Source organism: Sebastes fasciatus, chromosome 9, assembly GCF_043250625.1.
Source record: "Sebastes fasciatus isolate fSebFas1 chromosome 9, fSebFas1.pri, whole genome shotgun sequence".
NCBI classification, from domain to species: Eukaryota; Metazoa; Chordata; class Actinopteri; order Perciformes; family Sebastidae; genus Sebastes; species Sebastes fasciatus.
The window spans coordinates 13,566,887-13,594,717 of NC_133803.1; the positions used below are offsets into that span (position 1 = coordinate 13,566,887).

A 27,831-nucleotide genomic window follows, 5' to 3' on the forward strand; every position below is an offset into this window, starting at 1 on the left:
AGTAATTTGTGCACCTGCGAAAATGTACGCATGAATGCAACTGTTGTCTTACAAGGAAAGACCATAAAGATGTGGTTTGTCTTTGGGAGAAGCTATAGTAGTTGAGTTAACCTCCAAAAAAAACATTTTGTTAAAAGAGCATGAATGTTACCATACATTTTTAAAAGGTCTTATTGATAACATTTTTATGTAGACAAATATAAAAAATATATATATATTAATAATAATAAATGCAGAGAGCATTTAAAAAGGTGCCGAATAAAAAATAAAAATATAATTATTGATTGGCATCTACACACTCCGAAGCCAGAAAATTAATTTGCACCAAGTGATTTGTGCACCTGCAAAAATGTGTATGCATGAATGCAACGCTTTCTAAAATAGTTTCTAGTAATTGCACTTTAGTTATTGTCATTTTATGCTTTAATTAACCTGCAAAAACATTTTGTTAAAAAAAATAAGCGGACGAATGTAACCATTCATTTTTAAAGGTCTTATTGATAAAAAATTTATGTAGACGAATATAAAAAAAAAATTATAATCTATCCCCAGAACATTTAAAAAGGTGCCAAATAAAAGATATAAAAAAAAATATATATATATTATTATTGATGGGCATCTACACACTCTGAAGCCGAAAATGAATTTGCAACCAAGTCATTTGTACACTTGCGAAAATGTACGCATGAATGCAATGCTTGTATTACAGGAAAGCCCATAAAGATGTGGTTTGTCTTTGGGAGAAGCTATAATAGTTATTGCACTTTAGTTATTGTCATTTTATGCTCTAATTAACCTCCAAAAAATGATGATTATGTAGACAAATATAAAAAAATATATATATATATTAATAATAATAAATCCACAGAGCATTTAAAAGATGCCAAATAAAAACTAAAAATAGTTTCGCCGAAGCCGAAAACAAAAAAGTAATTTGTACACCTGCGAAAATGTACGCATGAATGCAACTCGTCTTACAAGAAAAGTCCATAAATACATATCCAAATGTATAAGATGTAGTTTGTCTTTCAGAAAAGCTAAGTTTCTAGTAATTGCACTTTAGTTATTTTCTTATTATGCTCTAATTAACCTGCAAAAACATTTTGCTAAAAAAAATAATAAGAGCATGAATGTAACCATTCATTTTTAAAGGTCTTATTGATAACATTTCTACATAGACAAATATTTAAAAAATAATAATGATAATCTATCCCCAGAACATTTAAAAGGGTGCCAAATAAAAGATAAAAAAAAAATATATATATATATATTATTATTGACGGGCATCTACACACTTTGAAGCCGAAAATTTGCACCAAGTCATTTGTGCACCTGCGAAAATGTACGCATGAATGCAATGCGTGTCTCACTGGAAAGCCCATAAATACATATCCAAAAGTATAAGATGTGGTACGTCTTTGGGAGAAGCTGAAATAGTTTCTAGTTATTGGCTTTTAGTTGTTGTCATTTCATGTTCTTTAATTAACCTACAAAAAACATTTTGTTAAAAAAAAATAAGAGCATGAATGTAACCATGAATAATAATGGTTGTAGACGAATATAAAAAAATAATAAAATAACATATCTCCAGAGCCTTTAGAAAGGTGCCAAATAAAAACTAAATATGACCGTGAATTAATCATTTGTAAAAGTTTGGCGGGTCCAAAATTAATGTTTTGTTTATTTCTGTGGAAGATATCTGACATTTGGTTCCCACTTCTAACTTCTAGTAAAATTAAGTTGGTATCATGTGGTATCTCTGGGTCGTCAATTAGTGTGGAAAAAAACAGATAAATGGCTGAGTGACGCTAAGTGCCTGGCAATAACTTGTTGTGAAGTAAATGCAATGGAACAAGGGAGGGAGAATACAACATCTAGAGGCTAAATGTTATCAATAGCACCTTTAAACTTGCGCGTTAGAAGTGGTACTCCGTTTGCCGCAATAAGAACACAAAAGCACATCATGTCACGTCTCATTTATTATCCCCCCAATTTAAGAAACATATTCTCTGTGCTCGTCCAAGCAAGTCCTTGATCTACTTTTCATCAAGTACACACATCCAGATAAAAGCTGAGAAGTTCGAAGCTGTGCACTGGACTTTGTGCTTTCAGGGAGGTGTTGATGTTGCAATATCCCACTCGGGGAAGGGTCACCCCTTACAGTAAGAGTACATGAGTGTATATTTGTACTATGTTGGAACTTGAAAGGTATAGGATACTAACAAGGTTAGTCCTCTCACGCTTTACAGCCCCAGAGCCCTGCTGGCTTTCATTCTGGCCATCAAGTCAGGGTTATACCTGGGGATGCCAGAAAGAAAGATTTAAAAAGCAATCATCTACGGACTGAGGCAAGGATTAAGAGTGAGGCCCAACATTGAGAACGGCTGCTCTATACCACCACAACACTCAACTGAGACAAGCTGATACAGTAAGTGCTGTTTAAATGCTACCCCCCTCCCTTGTCTACTATACATTCATTATATATTTCCTTATTCTATTCCAGTACTCAAAGGAAACCATATTCCTAACAAATTGATTTTATCATTTCTTTTTAACATTGTGTGATTGTGTTACTCTGGGTGATTATGAAGTAACATTTTGAGTGCCAGTTCCCAATAAGTGATGCATTGGCATTGCACATCAGGGCAAATGAAATGAGGCAAAAAACATGACATACAAACAGGCCGTGGAAATAAAGTGGAGCTTATTCACAAGGCAAAGCTTCTACCGCCACAAAAATGTCTTCATTTGTGAGTGCAACCTGCTGATCAAAGACGTCCTCCATGTGCAAATGTCTGTCCATGCTGAATATAACTGTGTCTCTAGAATTGACCGGTTCATGCAAGCAACCCAGGATCCAATCAATCCGCACCTTGTTACTCAAGTTGTCTTCATATGGGCTTTTTAAAAAGAAAGTCGTCAGTCATGCTCATCATACCACCTCTGTCTTGCAGGAAGTATCAACTTAGCATATTCCCTCTGACTTTACAGTTATGATTCCAGTTTCAAATAACAAAGCAAGCAAAGTCACAGCTGCATCCGTGAGATGCAGGTCCACTTAGAAGTCGTCAGTGAAAGTAAAAAGGGAAAACGGCTTTAGGAAGCAGTGAGGATTGTTTCAGGTAGACAAAACACCACATCATGGAAAGGGAGGCATACACCTGCAGCACTAAAAGAAAAAAACTGGAAGTCGATTATTGCAAATACAACTGTGTTTTACTGTAATTTTACCCCTCAAGAGAGATCTGTGAATGTGTTCTGTGTGCAGATAGAAACTGCCCTGAGTGGAAGGCACTGTATACTGAAGCATGGTCATGATGTTTGCATCACATTATCCAGGTCCATACACGTAACACTGACCCAACCAGGTCAGAATACACAAGGTCTGCCATCAACTATGCCAAGAAAGGAAGGTGATCGTCTGCTCTCTGTTTCCTAAGGTTACAATTCACACACTACAGGGGGTTATCAGCCTTCCATTAGGACTTTAATAGAGAACAAGTCAGTGAGAAGTGAGCATGAAGTGGTTATATGATCACGGTCAGTAGTATTGGAGACAACCAGCACTGTGAAGTGGAAGTAGCAGCCAGGTTTTTCTATGAAGAAGAACAGACAGATGCAGTTTTGTTTTTTAGTGGTAGCTCTCTGTGTTGCAGCAGCAGAAAAAGGGAACCTTAAGCATCTGGTTAGTAAAGCTACAGTACATTGTGTTTGCCCTGCGAGCCCCGTACAACACACAGAAGCTGAGCCGAGTTTGGCTCAGGGTGGTCGAAGAGGAGTGGCACAACATGACAGCATTGGTATAGCACAATAATAAAGAAATCTTAAATTTTTGTTAAGTGCAGCAAAGCGCATACAATTTCAGTGTTAACCAAGAAGAACAAGACATTGACATTCTTGTCAATCAAATTAGATTAACTATTAATCTGACAAAATATATATATGTATATATAAAGCACCCATTATAGAAGTGGCAGAGTAAATTTAGTTTGAAATTCTATCTTCATCATTTAAATAGGCAATCGTATGATTAATTTAAGACTGGAACAAGGAAAAGAAAATCGAATAAGTCCAAAATCAAATGAGAGAAATGTGCATGTTAAAGGACCAGTGTGTAGGATTTAGTGACATCTAGTGGTGAGGTTGCAGATTGCAACCAACTGAATACACCTCCGCTCACTCCTCCCTTTCCAAGCGTGTCGGAGAACTACGGTGGCCTTTAGGTACCGTAAAAACATGAAAGGCTCTCTCTAGAGCCAGTGTTTGTTTTTTCTCTTCCGGGCTACTGTAGACACATGGCGGACTCAGTTAAGAGGACCCTATGTAGATATGAAGGGCTCATTTTAAGCTAACGAAATCACAACGATTCTTAGTTTCATGTGATTATACACTGCTGGAAACAGTTATGAATTTTATATTCCATTACTGCTGATAGATCCGCCTAAATGTTACACACTGGCCCTTTAAAGAAATTCTAGGTACATAATATATCTCTTTTTCAAATGACACAATAAAAAGTTAACAACTGTTTGCTTACTTCTTTTTAAAATTGTTTTGAAGGCCGCAGAATATTCTCCTGTTGCTTTTCTTAGATGGTTTGTTTAAAAGAAGGCAAAAACATAGTGCAAGAGGTAATGCAAGAGTAGGTGCTCAGAGTTGGTGATGAAAATAAAAAGATATAAAGCGTGGAGCAAGGCCTGTCTTTTAGGGAGCAGAAACATCCACACTTAAGTACCCACACTGACCCCATTCCAAAAAGAAAAAAACACTCACAGCGGGACGCCACCTGTGCATGCCTTTCACTTTCAGGACTGGCACTTCTTTTGTCTGTTTTTGTCTATCTTTGATTGCTTGAGATGCCCACCTCTCAAGGTGCGTCACTTATTTGTGTCCCGTACACACCATGTGGCGTGTTTCTATGTGGTCTGTGAGCCACGAGCGTCCCCATCCGGACTGAGGGCAGCTGGGCGGCCTTGTGCTAAAACGCTGGCAGAGACCATTGGCAGATGCCCGGCTTCGCTCACTAAGTTCTCATATTCGCTACTGTCCTCATCTTCGTCCTCCTCGTCGTCATCCTCGTCGTCTTCGTCATCTTCCTGCCCTGCGGCTTGTCTGTCTAACGAGTCAGAGCTTGATCCGTCACCGTTGCCAAGGTACGGGGTGCTTGGAGTGGCGACGGGATTAGAGCTGGCGCCGAGGCCCAGGCCCAGCCCAAGACCCAGGCCCATCCCCAGCGGGCCCGGGGTAGGGTGTCCCGGAGAGCCCACAGCTTGGGGCCGGGGCAGTAGAGCAGCACTGGTAGGTGGGGAGGAAGAGGAGAGCAGAGAGTCACCCTGGGATAAGAGGTCAGAATAAGACGGTGGGTTAGGTGAGGTACTGGGCCGCTCCGGAGCAGAGGGTGTGTGGAACGTTATCCTGGAAAGAGGGGAAGCCTCAGAAGGTTCTGTGTTCTCCTCTGGAGTGGGATGGGAGTCTGCATTTTGGGTCTGAAGGAGCCCTGTGGAGCACAGAGATATAACTGGTAAAAAGGGTAAAGCATGTGGACGTTTTTGCAAAATGTTAGCACATAATATCTGAGGAAATTAAGTTTGATCGGTTGACTGATCAAATATTTTAAAAAGGCCTGAGGGAAAGGGATCAACTCAGAAGAACTGAAGCTTAATATTTCTTGTTTGCTATAAAGCCAGTTTTTGTTTCAGACCAGCACACATTTGAAATTTTAATGACACAAGTTATGGAATCCAAAACTGGCGCCTACTTCTCTCCTCTTCTGCCGTCTTGCGTTTCCTGAGAGCAATTTGTTGTTTGAGACTGTTCACATCCTGTTGAATTTTCTCCTTCACGCGTTCACTTTGTTCTACCTCCCCACACACAGCCTGGAAACAAGACAAACTGGTGAAAACCTCACACAAAAAGGAAAAACTGAGGAAATTTAGTGAGAAAAAAATGTCACTACACGTGTTTTGCTGTGTTCAGAACAAGAGCGAAGCAAATTTTCGCCTCGCTTTACTCACGCAAGTTGGACCCGTATCATTTGTGTTCATTCACACTAGCCAGCCAGAGAGGAGATGGAGCTTGTCTATATAGATACCAACAATTTTTGTTTCCGCCAATTCCGCCATCAACCGTGGAAGAAATAGCCAGTCTTGCTGCTTTGTACATGTTATGGAAGTCCCAGATACGTCAGAAAACCGAACACCGTCGTCTCTGGGTTCATACATCACCCGGAACCGAGCTGTATTCACATACAGTGCCATTGCACTGACTGTATCTAGCAAGCCACACGTCGCTACTGGGGTATGAACTTAAAATAAACAGATTGTGCTGTGATTTCATTGCAATAAACAGATCAAAAGATTGCCAAAATAACTACATAATAATGCCGATTTGTAAAAAGAATGAATTCATGCTTTGTAAGGTCTGTCCGCAATACGACAAGCAAACAACTTTTAAAATGCTTGTTTTCTGAATGGGGTTCGGATCGATCAGTGCCAGGCTATGCACCTGCTCCATCAACTCAAGATAAAGTCATCAAGGCATAAATACAGCAGCGACGTTGTTGTTTATACCATAGATAGTTGGTTTATACACATACATTTATACACAGTTTCGTCCGGTCTCTGTACAAATATGATGTACTATCGTAACTCTGGGTGCCCACAGACGGCTACAGTATTTTTTTTCCTCCATTTCGATGTCAGGACATCAGTAACGACAGGAGGAAAATCTCAACACTGATAGGCTTTTGCGACACACGAATTTCTCGCTCAAGTTGAAATATTTCAACTCCCGCTAATATGCAAATAACGCAAATTTCGCGTGTTTGCGTCTTTGCATCGACTTTGTATGTAATCGCACTGCGCGAAAAAGTTCCCTTCGCTCTTGGTGTGAACACACCATTAGGTAAAATCCACCATTATCCAGCTCACCTGCACTTTATCTTGTAGCGCGCTGTAGACTTGGAATATTGTTCGTATATCCTTCATCACACCATCTTTGTCAAAGAACTCCGCCCTGGAAAGATATTAACCAATAGATATATCCATTACATCATTAAAGACATAATAAATAACATCGCACACACACACCCAGTACAAGCTCACCCAGTTTGTTCAAAGATCAAACATTTCAAAGCACAGTAAAGGTGTGTAGGGGTTAAATTGAGGACGTCTTCTATATCATAAATCAAACAGATTCAACTGGCTGTCAAACAAAAAGATCAGCTGGGTGAGCTGAGGTGAAAATAAAGTGATTGTATCAGAAGCTGGATAGACAGGCCTGGCTAAACCTCCTGCAGTTTAGATACTAACAAGCAGTATTCAACCCTTCTATAACAGAATGAGAGGGTCTAAGTTTAAACACAAAGACACAGAAATACAAGCAGGAGCATGTGCACCCTGACACATACCAGCTTTCTACTGCAGGCAGTCACCCGCAAATGTATGCTGACACCACTCACACACAGTGTCAAGTGTAAACTAGGACTAGCGCACAAATGTTGGATGTTCTTAAGTCGCACACCACCGAGGAGACACAGGTTAAATCCCTGCCAGCAGTGCATCCCATCAAACAGAAAGGTGTTTGTGGAATGCAAGCAACTCCCACTGATTAGTTGAGGCCCCAGCTTGGAGGTGGGAGGGAGTTGCATATGTTATACCCTCAAGGTGAAGCTGCTGTAGGGGAAAACAGGTGGCTGCTGTAACTCCACGCATATTTGAGGAGATATATGGCTGTCTAAACTCTCTCTGACCCCCCAAAAATTCGGAGTTAGCAGTGACATGGGTGCAGTGCAAAGAGAAAGTCCAAACCTTACCCATGTTCTTTGATGACCTGGGTGTAGTTTTGTGAGGTGTTGGGCACTGAGGAGACTTTGTATTCCTGCTGGCTTGTGTTGCCAAGGTTTGGGATTGAGAGGGTGATCCTCTGGTTGAACCTACTGAGTAGAGATGACCAGTTAGCACTGTTATAACATACTTTATCAGGAAATGAATACTGTATACACACATAGTATAACACTACATACAATTATTTTCAACACAAACATAAATTTGTTTGCATTTCTTTTTTTAATGAGATGGATTCTGGTGACTATAAACTGAAATTACAAGAAAAATAAATCCCTCCAGTTACTGTATCAGCAATGTGTTAAAACTTTCTAAACGTAATTTCATACATGTTCAACTGCTGAACTCTTGAGCCGTATACACATATACACATATACTTCTCATTATGCATATAGATACTACATCCTGTTTACATTCAGTTTTCCCATCTGAAACACTGTCGTCAACAAAATTATAAATTTACATTTACTTACGTTTTAAACTTGTGTTTATTTCAATTTTAACTGCACTATTTTATGCCTTAGATTATCATTTTGCTTTTCACATGTGAATTCTCCTTTTATATATGCATGTTTTGTGATGTTGAAGGAACCTGAGATCAAAGATTTTCCTTGCCAATGACTGCTTTGCTGGAATTGACAAATGACAAGTAAAGAACCTTGATATGGAAGAATACGCAAAATTAGCGACGCACCAATCTGATATCACTCCCGATATGATAACCCAACTCAGGTTATCTTCCGATACCTTTTCCCAATCCCATGTCAGTGCTCTCCTTTTGTCAAATTTTAAATCTGTATACCTCACTGCATGGAACTCATTGGGATCATTTTTTATGTGAGGTAACATGAGGCCAGAGACTGAATGAATGTAACTGATGAACTGTAACTAATGGTAACTGATGGCAGACCCACTGAATTGTTTAATTTAAACGCAATTGCGTTATCACGTGTGTTAAATGTGGTCACAATGCGTCCCTGACCACTTCCGGAGGTGGTTTGGCCGATTGGATCCCAATCCATCCTCAATATGTTTTAGGTGCATTTACACCTGTACGTTCATGTGGTCAAGCACTATCCGACTGCAATACGATCACCCAAAACGCATTTTAATGCCAGGTGTAAAGGGGGTCTTTGATATAGAATAAATACACATGGTGGGAACTACCTCTATGTAAATCGAAAGTCTGGTGAAGAGTGATTGGTCAGACAGCAGTCTGACATGTTACAGTGAGTATGTGTTTGCACATGTTAGTCAGCATGCAGTTATTACCTGCGGTTCGGTCTGAAGAGCACATACTCCAGTGCGTGCGTGGAGCTGTTTGCGGTGGAGATGAAGCTGAAAAGAAGGAAGACGAGGTCGGGCACACCAAGCAGCTCAGTCAGCTGTTTGTGGATGATCTGTTCCCTGAACGACATCTGTTGCTGCGTGTTCCTCCGGAACCGGTACCAACCAATGACGTTCTACACGACCGAAGAAACAAATCTTTTTTTACAATGCGTTTAATCCAGTACAGTCTCACTAATCCAACCGCGTGACCAAAACACAAGATACAGTATGTGGAACTAATAATTATGAAACCTGTACAGCTACAAAATACTTCAATGAGGAAATGTAACATAATTAATTTCAATACAATGGTACATGACATGTTGTATAATATTATATCTGAAGCTGTTGCTGCTGAACTGTTGAAATCAGGACTTTGAAGGAAATTTTCCACAGCTAAACTTTGATCTAATTATATTTTGAGATACACACAGATTCACACATTTAGTTTGCAATCACTCATTAGTTTACAATAAAACTTAAATTAATATATATATATATATATATATATTTTAATTTAAGTTTATATATATATATATATATATATATATATATATATATATATATATATTAAAAAAAGGTCATGTCTGATTTCTAAGGTTTCATTTTAGTGTAGCCTTAGTTTGAAAGGCATCACTGACATTTTACAGGACATCAGCCACAATGTTGAAATGACAATAACAAAAAAAAATTGACTCACTTTCCGCCTATCTTTAAGAATGCTGTTGAGATTTTCTTCATTGAGTTTGCCTGCGTAGTCATAAAAGCTGATGAAAGGAAAAAACAAACAAGTAAGTTCAAACTGATTCATCATGTTGCTACTCCTCCTCTGCCTTGGCCTACTTCTTCTACCCAATCTTGTCAGGTGGGGCCATCTGCTGTCCAATGTCAAATAAATTCAGCCTGTGCTAAAATTAATTGAGTTCTATTTACAATGACATAAAACTAAGATACCACAAGCTACTCTGCACAAAAGCACTTTTTATTGAGGAACAAACCAACAATAATATATGCTCAGAGCTCTCAGACTCTCTACATGCATTAGGCAACAAAAGCTCTTATAAAATGCCACTTCACCCTACCGTATCTTATTATGCATGTGTAACAGTTTCATGTCAGGTTTTCCTAAATGAAATGATCATGGCCCAAAATTGTTGGCTGACCATTTTTGTCTCCCTAAAGCAGTGTCTGTGACATGTGACATGTTGGCACAACTGACCACTGATGATAATCAGTTAATAATAATAAGCTATTAATTCAAAGTTATTATAATAATAATAATAAAAAATAAAAAAGCTCATATCTTACCTAAATAACTGTGCACAGGGATCATGGTTATGGATTTCTGTTGGGAACAAATAGAGACAGATGTTTCAGTTATAGAGCATCATATTTGCAAAATATTTAAAAAGGCATAAGCCAAAGTGTAGCCCCACAAAACCAAGATTCAAAAACAGAGGACTACAACCTGCTGTCATTCACATAGGTATCTTTATCGTATTCATGAAGATGCCTGTAATTTATATGGCCTAAAATGAATTTCCCTCCTCCTGTTAATGATTATGTTACATTGACTTTTTGTTTCAGTTGTTTTAGTCGACAATACAAAATCATGTACCGAGTAGACTCTTACGCCAACCACTCTAAAAAGAGGTCATTAGTATAATTCTGCACACTTCTGTGACTGCAGCAGAAGGATAAGTGCTCAGCAAAAAGCTGCTTATTGGCATAATTTCTTTCCCAGTTACATTTCACATTCAGATGCATCCAAGCACGCGTCTCCTCATAGGACTGAAAGGGCAGAGGAGAGATCCAGGAAGCAGTAAAACCAAGCAATCCACACAACTGAAAAAAAATAATATATATATATATATAATCCATTCTTGATATATACTGATTCCTGTGGCTCTCCTGTAGCGATACTGACTGATGATCACTCATTTGAAATTGAAATGTCAAAGCGAGTAAATCTGACAGAGTAATTGTGTTTTGTTTTCCCCCTTCTTTAATGTCCCGTCATCATCAGTCTGCTTGACTGATATTGGAAGGTGTGCTTTGTAACTATTTAGTATGCAAAGAAGCATCTCCAACAAGAACTGTATCTATTCAACATGAATAGTTAGTTAACAGTCTATAAAACAGATATTAAGAGCCCTGCACTCCCATACGGGTGTTTTAATTTATGTCTGATTTAACTTCTCCTCAGGTTAAGGATGGACAATGCTACTCTGGGAATTACGGGATGTCATCAAAATGTATGTACTTAAAGAATGATAAAAGTTGTCCTGAATAGATGCAACGAACCGGGGACTGAGGAAGCCGTCAACAACCTCAGTCTGTACACACCTACTCAGTCTGTACACACCTACACAGCTACACAGCTATTAACAAGTAAAATAAGTGAGAACACCTGTGTGGGCAGTAGGGCTGTCCCGAATACCATTTTTGGGGCTTTGAAGCTTTGGTGAGAGTATTTGAAGTTATTCGAAGCTTCGTGGAGCAGCACGGCACAGCAGTCTGAAATGTTCTTCTGTCTGTCTGTCTGTCTGTCTGTCTCCATATCCCCCGTTTCAGTGCCCGGGACAGTGCTGCTGCTGCACTACTGTACACACACACACACCTCCACATAAGACAAACAGCGCTATCCGTCTGAGAATAACTAATAATAATCAATGTTGAATATGAATAATGAATAATGTTGTGGGATTATTCCTTATTTCATGGGCAACTTTGGGATTTATACATTATTATTACATACTTGTATAAAAAAAATGTCAACGAAGCATTCGAATAGTGATTTGGAGGTCAAATACCATGACAATGGTCGAAGCTTTGAAGCATTTGGGTCAGCCCTAGTGAGCACAGGGACTTTAACACAACTTTTTACATGTTGTTCTGATAAGCCTTTTTTCACTGTAGTGTCTAGAAGGTAACGCGCAAATTGTGAAAACTTGCAAAAAGCTCGGTGGCTGATGACCTATCCTAAACTTAACCATTCAAGGTCAATGCCTAACCTTAACTAATCGAAGTCAGTGCCTAACCTTAACAATCTTGCGAGGCTCATAATTTGTGTCTTACCTTATAGCCACAAACTTTTTTCACAGCTGACATTTTGACAGGTTTTATTATTAACATTAACAATGACTCCGTTCTATCCAAGTTTCCCAAATACCAGGACCCTGACACTGAAGAAGCTAAATGGAATTCAGCCTTCATTAATATTATTGTTAGTCAGTGCTGACCCGAATGCTTCGAAGCTTCGACCATGGCCGTGATAATCAACCTCAAAATCAGTATTCCAATGCTTCGTTTATATATATATATATATATATATATATAGTATAAGTATGTAATAATAATCCCCAAAAAAAACATGAAATAAGGAATAATCCCACAACATTATATTCATTATTCATCTTCAACATGAATTATTATTAATTATTCTCAAACGGATATCGCTGTTTGTTTTGTGTAGAGGTGGGTGTGTGTACAGTAGTGCGGGAGCAGCACTGTCCCGGGCACTGAAATGGGGGATATGGAGACAGACAGACAGAAGCACATGACAGACTGCTGCGCCACGCAGCAAAGCTTCGGATACCTTTGAATATTTCTCCAGAAGCTTCGAAGCCCCAAAAACAAAGGGTATTCAGGACAGTCTTATTGTTATTTATACCTATGCTTTTTCTTAAGATGTTTCAGGGCTTACCTACTACCTGGAGCAATTCTGCTGTGCTGATCTGTGTGTCACTGATGCTGACCGTCTCTTCTTGCCTTACATCTCCTAATAGGAAGCCCTCCTGTGCAAATACAGTTTGAAAAAACTGTGGTTAGGGCACTAATGTAGACCTGAAACAATTAGTCCATTAATCAGTTAGTTGATCAACAGAAAAAGAACCAACATTTCTTTTCTAATTAATGAATTGTTATTTTTCCCGAGCACAAATGCCAAACATATTCTGGTTACAGCTTTGTCTCTGTTTTATATTAGTCTAGCAGATGGATCATCTTTTCATGTAAATGTTTTGAACATGACTGACTGCATACAGAACAGCAATATAGGCAAGGCAAGGCAGCTTTATTTGTAGAGCACATTTCAGCAACAGGGCAATTCAAAGTGCTTTACATAAACATTCAAGACCATTGCGACAAAGTGCAAAAGAACATTAAGATATAATTAAAACAGTTATAAAAACATAAAAACAATAAAGATTAGAAAATAAAAACAAGCTAAAAATAAAAGCTAGGGTAGAAGCTAAAATAGAGTATAACACACAAGAGTAACAGCTCTAGTGCAGTATATAAGATCATTATCTGGTTTAATAAAAGGCAGCAGCAAACAGGAAAGCTTTAAGCTTTGATTTAAAAGAACTCAGAGATGTACCTGGTCCTGCAGGTTTCTGGGAGCTTTTTCCAAATATTTGGTGCATAAAAACTGAACGCTTCTTCTGCATGTTTAGTTCTGACTCTGGGGACACTAAGCAGACCTGATCCAGATGACCTGAGAGGTCTGGATGGTTCATAACATAGCAGAAGATCAGAAATGTATTTTGGCCCTAAACCATTTAGTGCTTTGTAAACCAGTGTGATTCAGTGTCAGAATCACTGAATCACAAATCAGGACAATCCTTCATGTAGCATTAAAATCTACTTTTTTGTTCTGGTAGTCGTTTACTTCTTACAAAAAAGGGACAGGTGATAAATAAACAACAGCTGCAGCAGCCTCTGCTTATGTCAGGAATGCAAGCAAACTAGTAAAGCAGCAGCTATCCAGCTGTCCAGGAAGACTTTTTTAAAGTCTGGTGTGTAAACAGTGCTGCCATCAGCTTTCTTTAGTGTGAAAGATGTATTTCCCCATAATCACACCACAAACCATCTCTTTCATTGCGTTTCTATAACGCCAAAATGCCAAAACAAGAATGTGTGTACGCATGTCAATCACTTTGTTAAGACTATATTTACTTAAAATGCACCTGCCATTAGCTTCGTGGCTAAGAAGCTAATCTAGCAATGTGGAAACGACAAAAACATAAAAAGGTTAATGTAACGTTAACCTAGTTATGAAACTTCATATGTTCATGACACACTGACTGACAGACGTCAGCAGCACCCGGCACGCGGAAGTGACTTGACTTGGCAGCTCAGCAACAACGCTAATGCTAACTAGCCAGCTACTGAATATTTCCTGGAACTCAAACTTTCCCCAACAAGCATTTCACACCTTGATATAAGCACGTATTCATATATACATATGGCTCTTTCTAGGTAATGTGACAGAAATAGATATCAAGCACATGTGCAGCTGTAACACGTGAGAACATCTTGGTATTACTAGTTTGTCTTCATGTTTCTGTTGCTAGTCTGAGCCATATGTCGCCGGTTAATAGACGGCACCACTACTAGCTAGCTAGCACAGCAACAGGATGATGACACTGAGGAAAACAACACTAACTAATGTGCGATTATAACGATAAAGACACATCATTTAGCTACGCACACTCACGCAACACATTGTCTAATAGTTAGTGGACATGATGTTGGATACTCACATGGTCTGAGTTGCTGTTGGCGCTGTGATAACACACTGAACTAAAAGTATAACCTGAAATGGATGCCGCCATGATGGAAACATCCCGAGCAATTCCCGGCGCCCCCTGCGGTTGCTCCTCAAACGTCTTGAACCGCAACGCCTGCTGGGAAATGTAGTGTAGGTGACGACTTCTTGACAGATTGTTACTAGTGATGGAAATTCCGTCTGTTTTTGGTGAGCCAGATCATTTGGCTGAGCTCACCAAGAAGAGCCGGCTCTTTCGGCCCCCAAACGGCTCTTATTTTTATCACTTCTGCCAAATTTAGCGCTGTTTTGACCTTTGATTAGTATGTGTGTATATATATCACTTACATTATTCAATATAATTATACTAAACCTTATAATTTCCAGAATACCGTAACTTTACATGCCGCTTCGTTTCCGACTGTCACTCATCTTGTCTGCTATTCGCGCACCACACTCCTCTCTCTCTTTCTCTCCTCCTCTCCCTCCTGCTCTGTACCTGTAGACCGTCAGCGCGTCACGCACCCCACGCCCCTCCCTGCTTGATGGTATGATCCCCATCTGTCATAACCGGATTGGTCACACGGACATCATTAACACAACATTCAGTCACATTTAAGATCCAGTGACTTCATTAGGCTCATCATTCCAAAAGTCCGTGTCTTTGGCCATAATTCCTTTCATTTTGCCGCTGCAAATGACTTGAACTCACTACAAAACACTCAAACTAACAGCTCTCACAACTCTCAACATGTTCAAACAAAAGCTGCAACAAGTCATAGTTGACTGCTGTACTTGCTGACCAGCCCGTCACTTCTCTCTCTCTCTCTCTCTTCCATTACAATTTTACAAAGAACATCCAGTAATCCACCTTTTTTTGTACATAGTGTTTATTCATTTCTGACCTATTTCTTTACCTATGCTGTTTTTAGCCATTTTCTCATGTCTTGTCATGGCATGCTGTATGTTTGTCATACTGTACTGTATCTGTGCTGTTTGTGTCGCTTGTTTGGACTGTGTTTTCATACTCTTGCTGCTGCCTCTTGGCCAGGTCATCATTGTAAATGAGAATTGGTTCTCAATTGATTTTACTTGGTTAAATAAAGGTCAAATAAAAAAACAGTCAGTGCATGGAGTGCCCGTGGCGCGGAGAATATCGTCCTATGATTCTGCCTTGAATTAAGTAAAGAAACAAAAAAAGAAACAAAAAAAACGGCTCTCGGACGGGAGCCGGCTCTTATCGTTCACTTAAAAGAGCCGGCTCTTTGAACCGGCTCTGTGAACCGGCTCTTTGAACCGGCTCGTTCGCGACTAACACATCACTAGTGTGTTTCCTCTCTCCAGCATGGAGGTCTCTTCTACAGAAAGCGTGGAAGACGTGAAAAGTGGAAATACATCGGACCCAGAGGACGAGAGATGCTCAGATATTGATTTTGGACCTTCAAAACTCGGGACGAAAGAATAGTTAAGTGTTGTGATTCGTTGTGTTATATATAACGTTAACTTAATGTATAGCCAGAGATAGCTTAGCTTATAGCTACAAGAGACAACAACAACAGAGCTAACGGTACCTGATATAACTAACGTAGTGAGCTTAGTAGTTAACCCTTTTAAAATATGTTTTAGGACCACTTATTTCAACCACATTTACCACAATAACTGCGCAACGTATAAATGACACTTCCAGCATTTGGTGGCTGAATTGTTGGCTAGTAAATAGGTGCTGTTAGATAGTGTAACTCACACTCCTTCTTTTATTTACTCCTCTACTTCATGTTTTTATTTTTTATTTTTTTTATATATACATTTGATATTTGATATTGCAATATATTGTTGTTAATTGTTTTTTATTTTTTGTTTTATTGACACAACAAACAAAATTAAATTAAATTATTTCTCTATTGTTTTCTACCATTTCCATGTTCTTTTTTAAATATCTTTTTATTTGTAATTTGCTTAATGAATTGTATATATGTGTGTGTATATATATATATATATATATATATACATATGTATGTGTTTTTATTTTGTTCTTTTTTATTATTATTATTATTGAATTGACGCTTTGGCAATATTGTTCACCTAAAAGTCATGCCAATAAAGCATATATTGAATTGAATAGTTAGCTAAATGGAGAAATGCGTGGTACCTGTCTGAAAACATTAGCAATTTATAAATGAATTGATTATATATTATACATAATTTGTGTTTATTTTTTTGCACTACACTTTATCATGTTTCTAATATGTGTCATTTGTGCTTATACTATTTATGTATCTAATTGTCAGTGACTGTCTTTTTCTGCAGTTGGGAAGAGGCGTACCAAAAAGAACTTGAGACATTCACAGACATTGGGGATGTTGGTGAGATATGGTAATCATACAGTTTACAGAGTATTGACATGCTGGCATGGTCATTGCCAGATTTAACCCAACATTTCCGCTGGATTACAGTATGAATATTTGTCATGCCAAACTATGACGATTCCCAGTAAGAGATTTGTTTTGGTGTCTGATAATAGCCCGTCCCATTACTGAAGCCTGTGTGTTTACGTCTTCTTCCAAGGTTTGGTGAGGAAAGCATGAGCCGTGTGCTGCGATGGATGGACAGAGCTGAGATCCCAGAAAATGCTGCCATTCTTGACATTGGCACTGGAAATGGAGCCTTTCTAGTTGAACTGGTGTGAACAGAGTAAAATATGTTTTGAAACTATTATGATTGTTATTTCACGGGCACTTAGTTTGAGTGTTGTTAAAGGGTCAGTTCACCAAAATCACAACAAATCACAAAAAATATTGCAACATCTGTGGATTAGACAGGGTAACGGGGATATTGTTATAGTGGAAATACTCCTTGTTGTTGTATTCCGAAGCTTAGAAAGCCACAATTCAAATGTCTTCCTCTTTGCAATCTCAAAACCTCGCCAAATACTATCTGCGTGACTAAATCCCACTTGGGGTTAAGTGGAAAATATTTGTCTGATTTAGGTGATCTGAGCCTTTTAATGGATTTAATTTTCTCAGACATTTCTATAACAGTTGATAAGCTTTGTTCTTTATTTTGCTGTGTTTTTTTTGTGTCAAGGCTGGACATGGATACAGGAATCTGACTGGTATAGATTATTCTGCAGCATCTGTTGAATTGGCCAGAAACGTTCTGCAGGCGGAGGACTTGACGGATATCACTGTAAAGGTGGGTTCAGTTATGTTTAGCTGGGTTTTTCCACCAAAAGTTCCTGGGAGTTTTAGTCCCTGAAACTACTTTTCAAGGAACTAAAAGGTTTCTTCAGCCCATTGTTATTTGCGTATCCACTGCGTTCTAAAAACCTGCGAAGATTAGGCAAATTAGTCCGCAGACGTATGAAAACGCAACTTGACATGGGACGAGGGCTACTTGTGGTCACAGCAGTAAACACACTCTGCAACCTCTAGTTCAGTGTGCCCTCCTGTTTTTATCTAAAAAAACATTTTCCAAAAAAGGTTTTGTCTCACTGTGATGATATTTACTGCTGCATATATATACTGATGCACGTTGGATGTAATGAATGAAATGCAGCAGAGGAAAATGAAACTAAGAGCGTCTGTCTCCACAGTAAATCATCTAATGAGTGTTTGAGGGTTGTTTATTTGTGTTTTAGAACGTTAATGCTGTGAAATAATCAGAAAATAACATTCACAGTCGACCGTGTTAGCATTACTGTACAGTTAACTTACACTAGTATTACAACACATTTAGCTGCCACAGGGGCTACAGTCTGTTCAAGTGACATTATTGTGATAAGAAGTGAGCAACAGTTGGGAAATGGGAAATGGTACCAGACATACTTTCTATTCGGGAATTTTAAATCTTTGTAGGTTTTGCAACAAATAAGGCTGGAGCATTCACATCATGGCTGAAATGTATATCTTTGCACTTGTATTTATGTACTTTAATGTCCATTTACAGTTTTAATTGATCACTGGTATACTATGCGAGTACTTGTAGTGCTAGGTGAACAGCATGTTTTCTGAAAAAAATTAAATCCACTCCACTTAAGTGCAGCTAACATAATATTTAATGGATCTTATGCCATGTACAAATCAGCCATTGATACAAAAATGAATCCCCTCTATTCCTAAATGCCAATGAAACAATATAGCTTTCAGCAGACCGCGAGCCGGCCTGGGACGGTCAGAGGAAACTCTCCTGTGTTTACTATGTGGGAGAGTTGGATAGGAAGAAGGCCCTGGAAGTGATGGAAGTCTGCCCACCATTCAGATTAAACCACCTCAAATGGATTGGTAGGATTTACCGTATCTTCTAACATGCACATGCAAGAAAAACAAGTTCTGAATGCTGGTTGGTCTATAAGGGATGTGCTGAATGAGTTTTCCTCTCTTGTGTGTATAATGCATTCGCATATATGTTATATGCATCACACGCCTATGACCGTGTGTGCTTTGCTTGGGCAGAAAGCCCTCTACTGAAGTCAATATTGACCTTAGCTGGACAGGGGGAGCACAGAGGTTGTGTGAGTGTGTGTGTGTGTGTGTGTGTGTGTATGTGAGAGAGAAATGGTATGTTGGTATTTTTTTAATACAGCAGAATGCCAAAATAATTTGTGTGAATGTGCAGCCTTGAATGGAGTCTAAGTCTAATGAGGAGTTTCAGCCACATGATAAAAATAAAAGCTTCTTCGACAGTGCTCACCTCAAAGGTCATTATGTCAAGCCCGGCCTCCATTTACATCGCCTAATGCTACTTTGACACGTCACCTTCATGTATTCCTTCAACATCCTCCAACTTTCTACTCGGGTCATTTGCAACAATATAGGGATTTCTGTCTCTAGTGAATCACTTGAGCATCGGTCATAAATCACACATTTTGTGACCCGTGGTTGTGGCTCTTGAGCTCTCCCCAGAGATCTGGTGTTCTGCCCTCTGTCCAGATAAAGGGCTCCTTTCACTGGTGGTATGGTAGGTCAGCAACCTCCGCAGTATTAACCACAGTCATGTCGGCAGTTGGAATTTAGTTTTAAAGTTAACCAGTGAGGTATAACACATTTCATCGTGGTTGATGCTGAAAGATATCTTCTGCAGGCAACTATATAGTTTACCCTACATCTAAAGAGTCACACAAAACACGAGGCTGTATATTTGCTGTAGGGTTGATCAACAGACAATCCTTAACTTCTCCCTTTTTTTTCTGTATTTTAGGAGATGGATTTCTTAAACTGCGAAGGGAAGCTAAAGGGTTTTGATGTCTGCATCGACAAAGGAACATTTGATGCGATAAGCTTGAACCCAGACAACTCCAAGGACGGCAAAAAACTCTATGTCCAAGCTGTAAAAGACGCTCTCAAGGACAAAGGGTTCTTCGCTATCACTTCCTGTAACTGGACAAAAGAGCAGCTGCTAGACCGATTCAGTGAAGGTGAGGGGAAATTACTTGTTGTCTGATCATTTATTTTGACAAATACTGTTAAATCTTGTTCATTTCTTAATGTGAGAGCTGCTTAGGACTTTCTTATCAGGCTATGCAGCTCTCCAACTGTCATACAAGGCAGATTGACAGGTCATAGTGTAAACCCGTCCTCCTTGCTATTGCTCAAGCAGTTCCTAGTGTATTATTTGGTGGTTTCCTGCAGCAGTTTATTCATCTTTTTTAAAGTATTGCAGAAGGTCAGTATTTTGGTCTTGGGCAATACATACATACTTGCCAACCTTCCCAATTTTCCCGGGAGACTCCCGTTTTTTATTACCCTCTCCCAGTTTCCTCCCGGCGTCACAATTCTCCCATATTTTTCCTGATTTATGGCTAATTTTTACACTTTCTTTTTCCATTTCGTTATCTTAAACTGTTTCTGGCAATGTACAGTGTGTATATAATACCTACAGTTTGCAGGAGCAGAAACTGAATAAAAACTGATGAATATTAGTTTATGTTAAAGATTCACACGCCAAGTTTAATCCAGAGGAGCAAGTTATTTAGTTTTCTTTCTTGAGAATTAAAGGCAAAATTAAAAGTTTAACATAAAAATGCTGCTGCAGGGTACTACTACTATTTTATGTTATGTTATTTCCATTATTTTTAAGTCACCAAATGAATAAGAATAAATAGCTGCCTGGAGGGGAAAAGCAACAAAAATCTAAAAATAATTGCGTGTAATGTTAAAGGTTCCCTGTGGAGTTTAGTAGCGTTATGGAGCTGTTTTTTCTACGAGTGGGTCCCCATTTTGTTTATCTCGTGTATGTGCATGAGGACGCACATGTCACGTGCATGCGGGTGGAGCAATACACAGTCCTGCCAATGGTTACGCACTATTTCACTGATTCACAGGTGGTGGTAACATGCCAAGATATGCAGCAATACGCCAACAAAGACAGGGAAGAAGACCAACTAGCAAGCATGGCTGTAAACAATGCTGGATTTGAAATACTTTAAATACTGGCTGTTTTATGAGGAATGAAATACATTGGACATGTTTTTAGAGCTCAAAGATACACACAATGGGTAACACTGACTGTATTAAATTGTTTGTTTTACAAGAAAACTCCACAGGGCACCTTTTAAAGTGCTGTAAATAAGTTAAAATAATGGGAAAACATGTTGAGTTTTGTAATCCGACCCACAGTCAGACACAGTTCCACAACTGTGACAGTTACCTGGCAGGTTGTTAAGCTTCAGGCAACAACAGCCTTGTAAAGTCAGAATTTCGGCAAGCGTCCATTGGCTGTCACTCCTCCTCAGTGTAGTCACTCTGGAGAGCCTGCAGGGGGCCAAAGGGCCCGGAGATCTCATCTGTCACACTGACAGGCCGGCTTTACAAGGCCCCAGGAAGCACCACAGATGGTGGATGGATAGTTCATGACTCTCAGTTCTTCTCCTAACCCCTCTGTAGCCATAATCAACGAGAAAAAAGGTTCTAGGCATCTGTGTTAAAAGACAGCATTTGTGATGTTCTTTCTTAACCTGCACATGTTGTCTGTGTTGCCTCGCAGGATTTGAGTTTGTGCAGGAGTTGCCTACACCAAGTTTCCAGTTTGGAGGCAAGACGGGCAACTCTACGACAGCACTCATCTTCAAGCGAGTACATTGATCCACATGTGCCTCGGAGGATACTTGTCCTTTTTGTGCCATCAATTCTGCAGTTTGTTTTGTTTTCATACTGCCTGTGCAGACTTTTGATACAATACCTCATTATATAGTATTCCTTTTAAAAGCTATATATATATATATATATATATATAATGAAGCAGACATACAGTGTAACTGAGAGGACTAATTGTCTTGAAATAAACAAATAGTTTTTGTTTTTGGTGCTGTCATATTAACTTTGCATTGATCCACAGCGCTATAGGAACCTGTTGCATATATTTGTATAAAACTTCTGCTTTATTTGTGATACAGTTACAGTCATTTCAGTTTCAAGGATGTTCAAATACATTAAAAACGGTACAGCTCATGTTGGAATGAACAGAGCCGTATCTCGCGTAGTATTCCAGAAATAGCACTGAAGTAATTTTCCTCACCCTCGTGCACCAACTGACACTTATTTGACTGTAACATTACTTTCCTGAGGCTACTTGTACCAATAGTTCAGCTAGACAGTTATTGAAACTTTATTTGATTTGATTCGTTACCAAAGGCCTAGAGGCTAAAATGTATTCTGTATTTATTTTATAATAGCGCTATAAGAGAAGGAAAATACACAAAATGTCATTCCATTTCAGTTTCAAGGATGTTTACATACATTTAAAAACGGTGCTTCAAGTTGGAATGTACAGAGCAGTATCTTGCGTAGTCTTCAAGAAATAGTACTGAAGTAATTTTTTTTATCACATGACCTTTTAACCTTTTAAATAGTTTCACTGCATACACAGGGATATTTTTTAAATAGTGTCTTTTCTGTGGATTAGAAAACAAAGTCATGATCTGTCATTGAAGATTATTAATCTCACATTGGAGGTGTTTTAATATTGCACAATGTAAACTAGTTTAAAAAGCTGAATAACAGCTACGACTCACACACAAGGTACAATTACATTCAGGATAATATATGTGTTCACATACATTTTCATCTCCACACCCTTGTGCACCAACTGACACTTATTTGACTGTAATATTACTTCCTGAGGCTGTTTGAAGTAATACAAGCCACACAATTATTCAGTCTTTTGTTTGATTTTAGTCATTATCACAGGCCTAGAGGCTAAAATGTAGATGCCACGCTTTCTACAAAAATTAAATAACTTTGGAACCGTTTATGATGCAAAAGATGTAGTTGCACCCAACGTCACATGGAGCTCCAAAACCACTAAATACAACTTTACACATTGAGAAGAAGAAAAAAATTCCCTAGTTGACTATGGAGTTATTCAACAAAACACAAGTTTTTTTGTTTTGAATCATACAATATATAACACTTGATACTGACTGAAAGAATAAGCTCAGAATTGGCAAAAATATAAAACTAAGTCCAGGCATTTCTTTGTATATGGAGGCTCCAGAGGGTAAAAAATGCATAATATAAACTAGTTTAAAAAGCAGAATAACACAAATAGCTCACACACGGGTGGCGTACAATTACATTCAGGATAATATGAAATGTGTTCACATGAAACTTTTGCTTCTGGTCCCTTGATGTAATGTAGGTTCTTGTTCTTGTGGTGTCAAGAGACTGAACTGCTCACCCTCAGGCACCAACTGACACTTATTTTACTGTAATATTACTTTCCTGAGGCAACTTGTAGTAATAGCTCAGCAAGACAATTATTAAATCTTTGTTTGATTTGAGTAGTTATAACAGACCTAGAGGCTAAAGTGTATTCTGTATACATTTTATATAAGGGCTATATGAGAAAGATATACATAATGACTTCATTCCATTTCAGTTTCAAGGATGTTTACATACATTAAGAAACGGTGCTTCATGTTGGAATCTACAGAGCAGTATCTTGCATGGAAGTAATTTTCTATAACACGACCTTTTGACCTTTTAAACAGTTTTGACGCATACACGGGAACATCTGTTAACTCCTGACTTGTCTGTGGATTACAAAACAAAGCCGTAATACGTCACTGAAGATTATTAATCCCACATTGGAGGTGTTTAATATTGCACAATGTAAACTAGTTTAAAATATCTGAATAACGGCTACGGCTCACACACAAGTACAATTAGATTCAAGATAATATGAAAATGTGTTCACATAAAGTTTCATCTCCAAACCCTTGGGCACCAACTGACACTTACAGACGTAGGCAAAGTTGTTGGTAACGTTCCGTTAAAGAGAGAAAAACCCACAATGGTCACTGAAATAACTTGAAACTGACAAAAGTAATAATAAATAAAGATTCACTGAAAATTAACTAATGACAATCAGATATTGTTTTTGAATTATGGTTCAGCAGAATCATTTAAAAAAACAAACTAATGAAACTGGCCTAGACAAAAATGATGGTAACATTAACTTAATATTTTGTTGCACAACCTTTTGAGGCAATCACTGCAATCAAGTGATTTCTGTAACTCTCAATGAGACTTCTGCACCTGTTGACAGGTATGTTGGCCCACTCCTCATGAGCAAACTGCTCCAGCTGTCTCAGGTTTGAAGGGTGCCTTCTCCAGACTGCATGTTTCAGCTCCTTCCACAGATGTTCAATAGGATTTAGATCAGGGCTCATAGAAGGCCACTTCAGAATAGTCCAATGTTTTGTTCTTAGCCATTCTTGGGTGTTTTTAGCTGTGTTTTGGGTCATTATCCTGTTTGAGGACCCATGACCTGCAACTGAGACCAAGCTTTCTGACACTGGGCAGCACATTTCGCTCCAGAATGCCTTGATAGTCTTGAGATTTCATTGCACCCTGCACAGATTCAAGACACCCTGTGCCAGATGCAACAAAGCAGCCCCATAACATAACCGAGCCTCCTCCATGTTTCACATTAGGTACAGTGTTCTTTTCTTTGGATGCTTCATCTCTTCGCCTGTGAACATAGAGCTGATGTGACTTGCCAAAAAGCTCCAGTTTTGTCTCATCTGTCCAAAGGACATTCTCCCAGAAGCTTTGTGGCTTGTCAATATGCATTTTGGAAAATTCCAGTCTCGCTTTTTTATGATTTGGTGTCCTCCTGGGTCGTCTTCCATTAAGTCCACTTTGGCTCAAACAGTGACGGATGGTGCGATCTGACACTGATGTACCTTGACCTTGGAGTTCACCTCTAATCTCTTTGGAAGTTGTTCTGGGCTCTTTGGTTACCATTCGTATTATCCGTCTCTTCAATATGTCATCAATTTTCCCCTTGCGGCCACGTCCAGGGAGGTTGGCTACAGTCCCATGGACCTTAAACTTCTGAATAATATGTGCAGCTGTAGTCACAGGAACATCAAGCTGCTTGGAGATGGTCTTATAGCCTTTACCTTTAACATGAAGGTCTATAATGTTCTTTCTGATCTTCTGAGACAACTCTCTCCTTAGCTTTCTGTGATCCATGTTCAGTGTGGTACACACCATGATACCAAACAGCACAGTGACTACTTTTCACCCTTTAAATAGGCAGACTGACTGATTACAAGTTTGAAGATACCTGTGATGCTATTTACAGGACACACCTTAGTTTAACATGTCCCTATGGTCACATTATTTTACATCTTTTCTAGGGGTACCATCATTTTTGTCCTGGCCAGTTTCATTAGTTTGTTTTTTAAAATGATTCTGTTGAACCACAATTCAAAAACAATATCTGATTTTCATTAGTTCATTTTCAGTAAATTTTTATTTATTATTACTTTTGTCAGTTTCAAGTTATTTCAGTGACCATTGTGGGTTTTTCTCTCTTTAACGGAACGTTACCAACAACTTTGCCTACGTCTGTATTTGACTGTAATATTACTTCCTGAGGCTGCTGGTAGTAATAGTTCAGCCACACAATTTGTCTTTGTTAGTTTGATTAATTATCACAGTCCTAGAGGGTTAAATGTTTTCTGTATTCATTTTATAAAAGGGCTAGAAGAGAAAGAAGATATACACAATAATTTGTAGTGAACTTCTCCCTATTCCATAAATCATATCCCTTTGCAAGACCCTGTTGAGAGTCCTGACCCACTGTTTTAAAACCATTGCTCTGTATTACCAGCTAGTTAATTGCATCCATCTTTCATGTCATTTAAAAAAATAGCCCATACCTAATTGGCTAAACTGGAAACCAGCAGAGCTAGGGGTCCTGAGGACCGTGATTAAGAACGTCTGACATAATGAATAAACAAGAGGCCATGCTTTCTGTCTGCCATTTCCTTTCTCAATGGCATCATTAATACCTGTCAAACCCTGGTTCCTAATTGCGAGCTGGGCCAGCGGTCCAATGGAAGCCGTCGCTGTTGAGTAAACACATGTGAGCTTTACAAGAATTACTGCCTGGAATTTTACAAGGCTCTGGATATCCTGTCTGGATGTGCATATTATGCCCACATTTACAACTCTCAGAGATTTTCCCATGGAGTGAGACCTCCTCCATTACACATCCTCCTCCTTTACCTTTGACAACATTCACTAAAACAAAACATCTTGATAGACAGAAGAGTGTTTTTCACTGTGTCGTTAGATTTTAATATGTACTGAAGTTACCTCCTTGAATATTCTGCAGCAGCCTACTCATTTCCCTTGCACAGGTGCTGTTGCTAAGGAACACACTACACCACAATCCTGTTTGCCTGCGTAAAGTCATGAGTTTCTTGGTCAGTTTTTCCATGAAACATCATTCCTAGCAGTGGTTGCACTTGAATCAGAATCAGAATTCATTTCCAATTAGGTTTTCACACAGCTACAATGAATTTGCCTTGGTAGTTTGGTGCATAATGGTGACAATAAACACAGTAAAAGAAAAGAAAAATAAGCAAGTATTGTAAGTAAAGAAATATAAAATAGAAATGTGCAATAAAAATGTCAAATATATCAGATCAGAATCAAGTTTATTTCGTCAAGTATATACTGTACATACAAGGAATTTGACTCCCTTTTTTATGCAGCTCTCTCAATGTACTTACACAGAATAGAAATAACAGAATAAAGAATACAATAATCAATATATAATGTCTATATACAGGTCAAGTGTTCGGGAGTTGTAAACAATACAAATAGTGCAAAGAAATAAATATGGATATACGTGGACTAGATGATTATGTACAGCATGTACATGTGGAGATGTCTATATACTGTATGTACACTGAGAAGGATTTATATTTACAGTGACAGGTTTGTGGATATTATAATATGTACATAAAGTGACAGATGATTTGTACATATTATAGACAAATGTGCATTAAGGACGGTAATTTATAATCTGTAATGTCTATGAAAGGCTGTAAGAATTATAGTCTAAAAGAGCAGCAGTGGATATTTGGTGTTACAGGGTTATTGACAGTGTATGACTGATTAAGTGTTCAACATGTATCTGTTACAGTAATTATAATTCAGACAAATCTTTACTTGTCTGTGTCAATCTTTGCTTTTAGAGAAGTTGTTTAAAACGTCTTATTTATGAAGAGTTTACAAAGTCATTAAAGCAGCAGTGGGTAGAATTGGAGCAAATATGATTCAAAAAAGTTATTTTTATATAACGGTCACTGTATCCTGACAGTAGTGTATGAGACAGGTAATCTGAAAAAAAATCATGTGCCTCTGTGTCCTCCAGTGCTCCTAATGGCATCTGTAAGATTTCACAGACCAGAGGAAAACAACCAATCAGAGCCGAGCTGGAGCCTTGCCGTCGCTGAGCAGCTGTCAGTCACTCACGAACTCCGATCAAACGGTCAAACTAGGCAGCGCTGATCAAATATGAATCAAAATTTGGTTACTGTAATGCCTATTTCTCGCCTCATATGTTTTCAGAAACATCTTGTAGTGTACTGTTTAGCTGTAAAATGAGAAAGATTGTGACCCAACAGCCATGTTGAGATCACTTGAGGAAATACCAAGCGCCGCCCACCAGCTGGAGCACAGCCAATAGGAACGCTCTCTCTCTCTGAAATGACCTGTGATTGGCCAAAGTCTCCCGTCATGGGCTAGATTTTTTAAAGCCTGAAAACAGAGCCATGAGGAGGTGCAGAAGTCTAGTTTTCTCTCAGAA

At 38.7% G+C, this 27,831-nt stretch overlaps 2 protein-coding genes across 3 annotated transcripts; one reads left to right on the top strand and one right to left on the bottom strand.

Annotated features, from left to right (window-relative positions):
* Positions 1-3,197: 3,197 nt before the first annotated feature.
* Positions 3,198-14,858, bottom strand: abraxas2 (abraxas 2, BRISC complex subunit). 2 transcript variants are annotated; one of them, XM_074646145.1, is made up of 9 exons: positions 14,720-14,858; positions 12,880-12,970; positions 10,482-10,518; positions 9,874-9,940; positions 9,117-9,307; positions 7,814-7,936; positions 6,930-7,014; positions 5,759-5,876; positions 3,198-5,497 (listed from the first exon to the last, which is right to left on the bottom strand). In XM_074646145.1, the coding sequence occupies exons 1-9, from the start codon at positions 14,789-14,791 to the stop codon at positions 4,917-4,919; spliced, it is 1,365 nt and encodes a 454-aa protein (XP_074502246.1). In that variant the 5' UTR covers positions 14,792-14,858; the 3' UTR covers positions 3,198-4,916. The 2 variants fall into 2 exon arrangements, with proteins under 2 accessions (XP_074502246.1, XP_074502247.1); XM_074646146.1 differs by having other exon boundaries at positions 4,772-5,497; positions 7,814-7,933.
* A 1,169-nt stretch (positions 14,859-16,027) lies between these two features.
* Positions 16,028-22,017, top strand: eef1akmt2 (EEF1A lysine methyltransferase 2). The gene is made up of 6 exons (XM_074646151.1): positions 16,028-16,188; positions 17,032-17,097; positions 17,290-17,404; positions 17,809-17,916; positions 19,921-20,137; positions 21,706-22,017. Exons 1-6 carry the CDS (start codon positions 16,070-16,072, stop codon positions 21,801-21,803), a joined length of 723 nt encoding a protein of 240 aa, XP_074502252.1. The 5' UTR covers positions 16,028-16,069; the 3' UTR covers positions 21,804-22,017.
* Positions 22,018-27,831: the final 5,814 nt, after the last annotated feature.